The 12259-nt window shown below is 45.6% G+C and overlaps 1 protein-coding gene across 4 annotated transcripts in view; it reads right to left on the bottom strand.

Annotated features, from left to right (window-relative positions):
- The window catches only part of FBXW8 (F-box and WD repeat domain containing 8), a 118822-nt gene extending 108190 nt beyond the window's left edge, over positions 1–10632 (bottom strand). The window contains exon 1 of one of the 4 annotated variants that reach the window (XM_003778132.5): positions 10187–10632. In XM_003778132.5, the coding sequence (XP_003778180.3) occupies positions 10187–10504 (318 nt within the window). In that variant the 5' untranslated portion in view covers positions 10505–10632. The remainder of the gene's footprint in view (positions 1–10186) is intronic. The other 3 variants (XM_024257528.3, XM_054527661.2, XM_054527662.2) reach the window with 3 other exon arrangements.
- Positions 10633–12259: the final 1627 nt, after the last annotated feature.

The raw sequence follows: 12259 nt of genomic DNA, 5'->3' as shown, positions 1-12259 counted from the left end.
CAGGTGCTAGGAAGAGGGAGGTGCTGTTAGCAAGTATATAAGAAATGGTCTACACTCAAGGAGCTAAAATCTTTTATAGAGGTAAGTCATTGTCATGTAAAATGAAATATAGGAGACTACAACAGGCAATATAGATCGTCCCCTAAGATACTCCAAAGTTCATTAGTAAGCCAACTATATAGAAGATGGAAATAATTTCTCCAAACAAACAATGCTATAAAGAATGGCTAAGCTCCCAAGCAGTCCACAAAAAAACAATTTATCTCTTAACATTTAACCTAATCCCCATGCCTAGGTATGAGGAAGAGCAAAAGGTATTCAATAAATATTTGTTGATCACATGTGCGGGTGATATAAGTGAACTACAATACTACAGAATCTAACCAGCTCAGTGCCTTGCACACAGTAGATGCACAATAAATGTCCATGGAATTTGATTTATCCTTTTTTTACGAGAATAGGCTTTCCAGCTTCAAGACATATTCTCACTCCCCTGGGGACTCTGGCAAGGAAAGAAGGTAGAAGACGCCAATCAAAAGAAGGGCAAGTGCTGGGGGAAATCCCAGGAGGCTGGGTGTGGTGGTGAAGAAGGGTGGTGTGAAGCAAAATGGGCTGGGCCTCTGCTTTGAGCCCCTTTTTAGTCTAAACTGGGATCTGTGCTTTAGGACATGGCGAGGAGAGAAGACAGGAAGAGGAGAAGCTTCAGGTCCCAGAGGGGTACCACAGTGGGTGTGGTTTTGTTTGTGAAAAAAGTAAAGATGTTCACATTAAGGGTCCCAAACACTGCAGGCACATTCCCACCATCAGGATTGGCTATAGAATTTGGGGGGCCTGTTGGTCAAAAATGATTAAGATCATTACAAATGATCAAGGCAACAGAGCATTAAACTAAGTGCAGGTCCTGGCCACCACAGAACCTTTGCACTTGCCCGTCTTGGCCTAGAATCCCCTCCCCCAGATCTCTGTATGTTCACTCCTCACCTCCTTCAGGTTCTCCATGAAATGTGACCTTCCCAGAAAGACCCTGTTGGACAGCACTATTTAAAATTACAGCCCCTCCCCTGGCAGATACACTCTATGCCATCTGCTTATTTTTTCTCCAGAACATTTATTTATTACCTGACAATTATTTGTCCATTGTCTAACTCCCTCTTCCCCAGAATGTAAGTTATACAAGGGCACAGGCTTTTTTCTGCCTTGTTCGATGCTATATTCTCAGTGCCTGGAACAGTGGCTGGTACTAAGAAGACACTTAATAAATATTTGTGGGATATGAATGAAACCCGAGCTGCTTCAAGCAGCAGACCCTTCCAACAAAGACCGCATGTAAGTCACAAGTTGTTCTAGTATACACAGGCATCATTTCAAAAGGTTCGTAAGTACAGGCCTGCTAATTCACGAATAACGAAAAAATGAACAGCACTGAGGATAAGAACTTTTTAGTTGAGGGAAAGGGAGAAATTTGGGCTGGAGAAATCACGGAAGAATTAACACAGGAGACAGAACTCAAGCTGAGCTTTAAAAGGCAGACAAAGAACAGGAAAGAGGAAAGGAAGTTATTCCAGATAAGTCAATTCATGAGTACACATTTGGTTTGGTTTGCTGTCTCACTGCATATTAGCCAGAAGAAAAGTGTTCACATTAGGGAGCTTACTTATTTGTGTTTAACTTAAAAACAGAATAAGGTTAAGCCATTAAATCTATCTTGTTGGCAACACAGATGCAGGATCTGACAGGTTAAATATTGACATAGTGAGTGATAAATATTGGCCAGCAGTATTAAAACTTTCAGCAGACCTAAAACTCCATATCTTAACCTGGAAGGATGCTTTGAATGTTCAAGGGTTCTAACAATCATAGAGCCTTTATAAAGTCGCTGTCAGAAGCAGCAATTTCGCCCACATTATTTCAACTCAACAAACGTAGATAGGGCCCCTACTGTACTAGTAAGGCAGGTGGAGTTACAATAGTAAGGCAACAGATCCTGCCCTCCAGGGATTCACAAGAGGCGGAAGCTAAGGGCTTATCGGTGATAAGTTTCAGTAAAGAGGAAGTAAAATAGCATAGCAAACTCTGAGTACTAATGATAATGGCACCAGCTTACATTTATTCGGCCCTTACTGTACTCCAGGCTCAGTGCTAAGTTCCATGCTTATTTCATTGCCTCTTCACGAGATAGGTACTAACATCATCATCATTTGACAGCTAAGGCAGGGTAAATTAACTTGCCCAAGGCAAACTGATAACAGCAGAGCCAGAATCTGAACTCAGGTCTACTTGACTGCAGAGCCCAGCCCCATAGCCAAGACTGTCCTGACTCCATTCGTGTCATTCTTTTAGTTAAAAGAAACAAGACTTTAGGCTCTCTGAGGACAAGGAGCCATTGTTTACTGCTGATTCCCCAGCACCGAGCTGATCAATGAATATATGTTGGATGAACTGAAAACACAGTCGTCCCCGCTTATCCACGGTTTTGCTTTCCATAGCATCAGTTACTTAACAGTACAGTATTATGAGAGCCCACATTCATATAACATTTATTATAGTATACTGTTGTAATTGTTCAATTTTGTTGTTACTGTTAATCTCTTACTGTGCCTTGTTTATAAACTTTACCATTGGTCTCTGTGTATAGGAAAAAAAACACGGCATATATAGAGTTCAGTACTATCTGCATTTTCAAGCACCCACTGGGGGTCTTGAAATGTATCTCCAGTGGATAAGGTGGGACTACTGTATTCTCAGAGTTAGTGCTGTGTCACACACCCACCTAAAGTGGGTATCAGTTATTGCTGTTTTTTCCTGCCCAACATCCACTTCCTCTCTTTAGGAAACCATCCCACTCCCACTCTTAGTCAACACGATTTAGGCAGAGCTGACCTCACCTTCATCTACAGGAATGGGCAATGGATTCGGGTCTGGACAATTTGAATCAGTGATTGGCTGAAAGGTGGGCACATGACCCAGTTTGCACCAATGGGAATTTAGGTTCATGACTTGCTGCTCTCTTTCCCCTGAGTTGCTAAGCAGATAGAAGACTAGAGTTGCTGGTAGCCATTTTTCCCCAAGAGGAGAGCCTGTCTGTGAATAAAGCCAACAAAAGGAAAGCAGGATTAAGAGAAGGCGAATCCTACTTACCTTAGGTAAGCACCCAGAACAAACACTACCACCTGGAATTTTCAGTTACAGGAATCAATAGATTCCAGTTTGGGTTTTTAAGCCAATTTGGGTTGTGTGCTTGTTGCCTGCAGCCCAGAGTCCTGATACACTACCTAAATAAAAATGGAGCCCAAGCAAGTTGGTATCACAGCCACTCCGCTGAAGAAAGCAGCACACTTGCAGTTATACTCAGGTATATCCACTATCTCCAAGAAGCCTGAGTTTATGAACAGAGAAGAGAAAACAACAGACAAAGTGCCTACTGCCTCTGAAATTCTGACCAGGGATGTGTTCTTTCGCTAGTTTACTTATACTGAGAACTCTATCAAGTGCCACTTAAGGTATTCCCAACTCATCACCTAAAAAGAGATGGCTGCTATTACTAAAAGCTTCATAAAACATGAGGCTTGGGAGGAGTCCTGCGTTGTTTTTTTTTTTGTATTTTTGTTTTTTGAGGTGGAGTCTTGCTCTGTCACCCAGGCTGGAGTGCAGTGGCGTGATCTCGGCTCACTGCAACCTCTGCTTCCCGGGTTCAAGCAATTCTCCTGCCTCAGCCTCCCCAGTAGCGGGGACTACAGAGGTGTGCCACCACGCCCGGCTAATTATTGTATTTTTAAATAGAGACAGGGTTTCACCATCTTAGCCAGGATGGTCTTGATCTCCTGACCTCGTGATCCGCCCACCTCGGCCTCCCAGAGTGCTGGGATTACAGGCACGAGCCACCACACCCGGCTGAGTCCTGCATTTTCATGTCAGCTTTGCTTGCCCATCAGAGGTTCTGGCCTATAGCAGCCAGATGACACTCCAAGGCAACACTGCACACCTACCCATCCAAAGCCAACTTCACTCTTGATTGCTAACTTACTAGTTGTTCTCTCTCTAGTGATGGATACTGAAGACTGGGAAGTGGAGGAGACTGCACCAGAAATACAACAGGGTGCACTAATGAAAGTGTGCCAAAGGTTGGAGAAGAAACGGGGGCAGGGAGGAAGTGTAAGAAGGTAGTACCAGATTTTATTTCCCATTCATGTCAACTGGATCAGCTTCTGTTAAAGATTCTGGGGAGTCTCAAATGGAACTAACTCTTCCTTTCAGGAGCCACCCATGGATCAAGCAAGGATTCTTGGGAAGGCACAAGGCAAAGATGATAAAATGGTTACCAAGGCAGATCTAACCCACCGACAGGTTTTGTTTAACCTGCAATGTTAGCACCTAAAATTTTATTAATTTTTTATTAGTTATCAACAATTAAAAATTGGAAGAGCTTTTGAGGTAGACTCACGTAGTGATGGCCCCAAATTTGTTCATGTCTCTCTGTATGCAAGCACTTGGGTAAATCCACACTGACTCTGGACTTGGCCACATGACAATAACAAACATGACCTATGCAGACTTCAAAAGCACCACTGCATCTGGCCATTGGGGCTCGCCCTCTTGCTGCTCTTGTAATTCTGAGAATGCCCACTTGGGGCTAAGCTAAGCTGCTGTATGATGGATGACTCATAACCCAGATACACACCTCTTTCTCTCTCTCTCTCTCTCTCTCTCACACACACACACATGCACAATTACCCAACCCCTAGAATCAGAGCAGCCTAGGTGACCACAGCTAACCTCAGACACACGAGTGAGCTCACCCATGCCCAGCCCAAGCTGCCACCCTGCAAAATGGTGAGCTAAATCGTGGTTGTTTTAAGCCAAAGTTTTGGATGGTGGTTTTTAAGTGAGACAGAATCTATTTTGCCCAGGCTGGTCTCAAACTCCTGGGCTAAGGTGATCCTCCTGCCTCAACTCCCCCAGCAGCTGGGAGCACAGGCATGTGCCACCATGCCCAGCTTGGATGGTTTTCTCATGCAGAGAAAACTGAAAGAGTCCACATAAAAATACATATTCCCAATTAAAAAAAAAAATCTAAAGACCTTACAACACTGGGACCACATTCCTTCAGGGCAACAACCAGCTAATGGGGGCAGTGGCTACTACTCTGACCCCAGCCATGGTATGTATTTCCCAATGTGTCTTTATCATCTTGCCCATGCTGGGGTCAAGTTCTGCTGTCATGTCATCTCAGTTGGGTGTTGATTTATGGTAAAGAAGAAAGTGAAATACTATATTCCACATACACAAGTTACTATCAAAAGTGAGAAAACCAGTACAACCACTTTGGAAAACTGTCAGTATCTACCAAGGCTAATCTATTCACACCTTATGACACCAATTCCACTCCCAAATGAATACTCAGGAAAAATGTGGACACATTTTCCAGAAGATGTACAAAACATTTATGGTGGCACTATTTCTGAGCGTCCCAAACTGGCTATCAACAAACTAGCAATAATTCCCATCAACAGTAGATAAGATGTGGCATATTCATGGGATCAATCTCACAGATAATGCCATACACGAGAACTCAGACACATGAGTATGTGCTGTTTGACTCCACTTAATATACAGTTCAAAAACAGACAAACTAAACGCGGTGTTAGAAGTCAGGTGAGGCCAGGCATGCAGGCTCACACCTGTAGTTCCAGCACTTTGGGAGGCCGAGGCAGGCAGATCACATGAGGCCAGGAGTTCAAAACCAGCCTGGCCAACATAGTGAAACCCCATCTCTACTAAAAATGCAAAAATTAGCAGGCCGTGGTGGTGCATGCCTGTAGTCCCAGCTACTCAGGAGGCTGAGGCACAAGAATCACTTGAACCCGGGAAGTGGGGGTTGCAGTGAGCCAAGATCATGCCACTGCACTCCAGCCTAGGTTACAGGGGAAGACTCTGTCTCCAAAAAAAAAAAAAAGTAGTCAGGTGAGTGTTTACCCTTGGGTGGAAGAGAAGTCAGGTGAGTGGTTACCCTTGGGTGGAAGGGAACACAGGGCAGGGGAGGTGGTTCTGACATGCTGGTGATGCTGCCCTATGACCTGGCTGCTGCTTACATGGATGTGTACACTTGAAAATTCATCAAGCTGTGCATTTAGGCCTTGTATAGGTCAATACATAGTTTGAGCTTAAAAACTTTTAAAAGTGGGAAAACAAGACCAAGATGGCCATGTTTAAAGACAATTCCTACAATACATGTTTAATTGTGACAAAAAGAACAGCTGCAACTATGAAACAAATTATAAAGCTATGACCAGAACACATAAAAAAAAACACCTGATGAGCTTGGAGAAAGGACCTAATGTGCACCACTCACCCTATCTCACTCACGTGCATTACCTGCCTTAGCCCTGTGGGCTCTGGGGCTTGCAACCACTGATACAGGAATCCAAGCCTTTTCCATAAACCTTGTCATCATTTATCAGCCTGGAGAGAAGGAGTAGATTTATTACCTAAAAATCAGTTACTTTCCTAATGCTCATCTACAAATTAGTTGAAAATAGCCACTGGAGAGAGTTGTTGGGAGAAATGAAGACGATAATGTCTCTAAACCCTTAAGACAGTACCAAGGAGACAGTTTACGCACACAATGAATTATAACTTTATTTATAGCAGTGTTACTGATGATTGCAAAGTCTTTTTTTTCATTTTTTATTTTTTGAGATGGAATTTTGCTCTTGTTGCCCAGGCTGCAGTGCAATGGCACGATCTCAGCTCACCACAACCTCCGCCTCCTGGGTTCAAGCGATTCTCCTGCCTCAGCCTCCTAAGTAGCTGGGATTACAGGTGCCTGCCACCATGCCTGGCTAATTTTGTATTTTTAGTAGAGACAGGGTTTCTCCTTGTTGGTTAGGCTGGTCTCAAACTCCTGACCTCAGGTGATCTGCCCACCTCAGCCTCCCAAAGTGCTGGGATTACAGGTGTGAGCCACCAGGCCCAGCCTTTTTTTTTTTTTTTTGAGACAGGGTTTCGCTCTGTCACCTAGGCTGGAGTGCAGTGGTGTGATCCTGGCTCACTGCATCCTCCACCTCCTGGCCTCAATCAATCCTCCCACATCAGCCTCCCAAGTAGTGAGGACTACAGGAACATGCCACCACGCCTGGCCAATTTTTGTAGAGATGGGGTTTCTCTATGTTGCCCAGGTTGGTTTTGAGCTCCTGAGCTCAAGAGATCCATCCACCCACCTCAGCCTCCCAAAGTGCTAGGATTACAGGCATGAGCCACCTTGCCCAGCCACAAAGTTTGTTTTTTGCCTGTTTTTGACAGGGTCTTGCTGTGTCACCCAGGCTGGAGTGCAGTGGTGCAATCATGGCTCACTGCAGCCTCGGCCTTCTGGGTTCAAGCGATCCTCCCACCTCAGCCTCCCAAGTAGCTAGAACTAAAGGGGTGCACCACCACACCTAGCTAAATTTTTTAAATTTTTTATAGAACCAGGGTTTCACTATGTTGCCCAGGCTGGTCTTGAACTCCTGGGCTCAAGCGATCCTCCTGGCTTGGCCTCCAAAATGCTGGGATTACAGGTGTGTACCACCACACCTGGCCTACAAAGTCCTCTTTAAAATTAGAGGTGCCCCAAAAGTTGTATGCTACTCATAGAGAACCTAGTAGTACCTAATGTGGTGATTCTGAAGGGGGCAGAGGAGACCAGGGAAATGAATTCCAGGAAGACAGGGAAGGCCTTTTCCAACAACATGAAACAGATTCGGATGTACCCTCCAGATTCTCCAGTATGCAGGTCCCTTCTATTTTCAGAATACAACAGACCCTTGAACAACACGGGTTTGAACCGTGTGGGTCCACTTGTATGCAGGTTTTTTCCATAAACGTTGCATCGAATGTGCCTGCCTCTCCTTGCACCTCTGCCACCACTTTGACAACAAGACCAATCCCTCCTTCGTAGCAGCAGCAGCAGCCTACCCAGCATGAAGGCAATGAGAATGATGGCCTTTGTGATGAGCCACTTTCACTTAATGAATAGTAAATACATTTTCTCTTATAATTTTCTTAATGACACTTTCTCCTCTAGCTTACTTTATTATAATGCTATAGTATATAACACACAGAAGATACAAAATATGTGTTAACTGACTTATCTATAAGGCTTCTGGTCAACAGTAAGCTATTCGTAGTTAAGTTTTGGGAGAGTCAAAAGTTATACACAGATTTTTGACTGCAAGGAGGTCAGTTCTCCTAACCCCCCACGTTGTCCAAAGGTCAACTGTACTTGATTTGCTTCTTTACTATTTTTGGCATCAATGCCTATAGCTCTAAGGTGTTACAAATGGAAAGCCTTGAGAATCAGGACCTTAAACCAAAGGAGGCTATACAGTAGAGTATAATGTCTTAAACTTGCCTGATCATGCCAGTCATCAGATTTCAGGGCCCCTTCCCTGGTGATGGAGTTAGCAGGTCTGGGGAGGGCCCAGAACCTATATTATAATCAAGCCTCAAGTGATTCTTATGCCAACTCAAGTTCACGTGGTGAAACTTGGAGTTGAAAAGTCCTGGATCCAAATTCAACCCCCAGAATCTATCAGCGGGCTAATGCTGGGCAAGTTACAGAGAATCTCTGAGTTTCTTCATTTGTAAAAGGAGAGTTAAAATCTACCTCACAGGACTGTTATATTCAAATTAGGGCAGAGCACAGGACTAAACACTTGGTAAAAACTCAAATAGTAGCTATTAATGCTATTTGAGTAAACTACATATTACATAAAATAATAGGCCATTATTTCTTGAAACAGCTTGCCACTTAAAGAATTATTCTCGGCCGGGCGCGGTGGCTCACGCCTGTAATCCCAGCACTTAGGGAGGCCGAGGTGGATGGATCACGAGGTCAGGAGATCGAGACCATCCTGGCTAATACAGTGAAACCCCGTCTCTACTAAAAATACAAAAAGAAATTAGCCGGGCGTGGTGGTGGGCGCCTGTAGTCCCAGCTACTGGGGAGGCTGAGGCAGGAGAATGGCGTGAACCTGGGAGGCGGAACTTGCAGTGAGCCGAGATCGCGCCACTGCAACTCCAGCCTGGGCGACAGAGCGAGACTCCGTCTCAAAAAAAAAAAAAAAAAAGAATGATTCTCAATTGGGAGGATCACTTGAGCCCAGGAGTTTGAGACCAGACTGGGCAATACAGGGAGACCTCGTCTCTACCAAAAAATTTTAAAAATTAGCTGAGTGTGGTGGCGCATGCACGTAGTCCCAGCTACGCGGGATGCTGAGGGAAGGGGATGGCTTGAGCCAGGCAGTTTGAGGCTGCAGTGGGCCGGGAGAGCAACAGTACACTCCAGCCTGGGCAACAGAGCAAGACCCTGTCTCAGAAAAGAAAGAAAGAAAAAAAAAACAGAAAAAAAAGTGGGTTCCCAATTGGAAAGCTGTAGGGACTTCCTTTGGGCCTAATTTAAATCAAACCATTAGAACCTGGAGCCTTGTCCTCTTAACCTGGGAGACACGGATGCATTTCAGGTGTTCTTGATTTTCCCAACTTTCCGAAGGGGGTTATTTTTAACGCACAGAGGGTCCCCAGCTTCCTCCAGATTCTCCAAGGAATCCAAGCCCCACAAAAAGATAAGAAACTCTATCCTAATGAAAGTGCCCAAGAGATTCTTCCTCCTCTTCTTCCTTTTTTTCTGAGATAATTTTTTTGAATACGTGCACGGTTACAAAAATTAAACAGTGCAAACAGTATACAAAGGTAAAATTACTTCCTATCCATTACCTGGGTCCTCCTTTTCAAAGGCAACGTTTATTCAAAGTTTAGGTAGCCTTCAAGAGCAGGATTTCTCAACCCCACACTTACTGATATTTTGGCATGGATAATTTTTTTGTGCGAGGTGTCCTGTACACTGTAGGATGTTCAGGTCCATCTCTGGCCTCTACCCACTAGATGCCCAGTAACATGCACACATACACACCCCAATGAGGCACCCAAAAATGTCTGCAGACACTGCCACATCTAGGGAAACAAAATCGCCCTGGTTGAGAAGTGCTGCTTCCAGAAAGACCCCTATGCACGCACAAACATCGGTGTTTGTGCGTCTACTCATTTTCTCGGGCAACTAGTGGCACAGTTACTCTCCAAATCACTGCAGGGGTTTGTCCTGGGGGCGGGGGCCGGCGCAGGCATGGGCGGGGGGTAGGCGACGGCCACTCACCAGGTCGCGGATGAGCTGGTCCACCAGCTGCTCCCCGCCCCCGGCGCCCTCGCGGGCCAGAGGAGAACGTGAGCGGCTCGCCACGTCCTGCCCCTCGGCCCGAGTCGCCCGCGCCGTCGGGGGCCTCCCCGCGCCCTCCAGGAGACCCTGGGCTAGCGTCGGGTCCCCAGAGGCCTGTTCGCCGTGCCCGGAGCCCACCTCCGGCCGCCGAGCCCGCCTCTCAGCAACCTCGGGCCGTCGCCGCTTCTTCGGCGCCTGGGCCTGCGCCAGCTCCTCCTGCCAGCGCCGACGGAACTCATCCAGGCTGTAGTCGTCCATATTCGCCGCTCCCGGCGCTCCACGTTCTCCTCGGTTCCACCGGGTGCCACGGGACAGTCCCTCCCAGGGAAGTGTCCGCCGCGACCGGAAGCCGCTGCCGCCGCCGCGGCTCTAGGGTTCCGGGTGGGCGTCCACGCCCCCGCCACGCCCCCCCGCGCTGCCCCTGTACGCACATGGTGGTCCGGCTTGTGGCTTGTGGCGCCCAAGGCGGAGGTTTACGCAGCTGCTCCTCAACCCGTCAGCTCTCCTGCCTATCGCTTTTCCTAAGCTCTGACTTTGCGCCAAGCATTGTTCTTTCATTCAACAAACATTCATTCAGCAACTACTATATGCCAGGCACCAAGAATTCAGCATTTAAATCTGCAAAACAAAACAAAAACTCTGACGTCTTGGAGCATGCGTTTAAGTGGGGAGACTTTAAACAAAGAAATATGAACATTTAAATCAGTGATAGGTATTAGGAAGAAAACAAAATAAGGTAAGGTAAGGGGAGTAAGGATTGATAGTGAAAGTCTGTTTAAGATGTTATTTGAATTAAAATCTAGAAGAGAATCAACGGGTGGATAAAGAAACTGATATATGCATATGGTGAAATACTACTCAGCCATAAAAAAGGAATGAATTCATGGCATTCGTAGCAACCTGGATGGGATTGGAGACTATTATTCTAAGTGAAGTAACTCAGGAATGGAAAACCAAACATCGTATGTTCTCACTCATAAGTGGGAGCTAAGCTACGAGGATGCAAAGGCATAAGAATGACTTATAGGACTTTGGAACAGGGGAGGCGGACGAGGGGAGGGTGGGAAGGTGGGGAAGGATAAAAGACTATAACTTGGGTTCAGTGTATACTGCTCGGGTGATGCGTGCGCCAAAATCTCACAAATCACCACTAAAGAACTTACTCATGTAACCAAATACCACCTGTTCCCAATAACCTATGGAAATAAAAAAACATTTTTAAAAAATCTGAAAGAGAAACCAGCCAAGGGAAGGTCAGATCTTAGGAGAGAGATTTCCAGAAGGAAATCCAAGGGCTTTAAGATGGGAAAGAAAGTGACATACGATGGCATTCCACTTAAAAATGTTTTCTTTGCACCTGATATTCCCTCAGCAGGGAATTTTTCCCCCCACCTTGACCTGGTTAACTCCTACACATCTTTCATATCTCAATTCACATTTCACTTAATCTTCCAACCTCCACTCAAGAAACATCAGGTATCCCTGTTATTCATTCTCACAGCATCCTGTACTTCTCATCATAATACATAACACAATTTGTAATTTTATGTATATATATATCATATATATATATATCCCTTCCCTTCTAGATTGGCAACTCTTAGCTTTGAGACTGGTGATTAATACATGCTCAATAAATGGTTTTTTGTTTGTTTGTTTTGTTTTGTTTTTGAGACGGTGTCTCGCTCTGTTGCCCAGGCTGGAGTGCAGTGGCGCGATCTCGGCTCGCTGCAAGCTCCGCCTCCCGGGTTCACGCCATTTTCCTGCCTCAGCCTCCTGAGTAGCTGGGACTACAGGCGCCCGCCACCACACCCGGCTAATTTTTTGTATTTTTAGTAGAGACAGGGTTTCACCATGTTGGCCAGACTAGTCTTGAACTCCTGACCTCAAGTGATCCACCCACCTCAGCCTCCCAAAGTGCTGGGGTTACAGGCGTGAGCCACCACTCCAGGCTCAAAGATGCTCTTGCAATTAACTGTCCCTTGTTCCTTGTCTAACTCTTCTTAGTCTCTC

Source organism: Pongo abelii, chromosome 10 (genome assembly GCF_028885655.2).
Source record: "Pongo abelii isolate AG06213 chromosome 10, NHGRI_mPonAbe1-v2.0_pri, whole genome shotgun sequence".
NCBI lineage: Eukaryota > Metazoa > Chordata > Mammalia > Primates > Hominidae > Pongo > Pongo abelii.
Note: the sequence above shows the minus strand (reverse complement) of the source record. Positions and strands in the feature narration are given on the sequence as shown.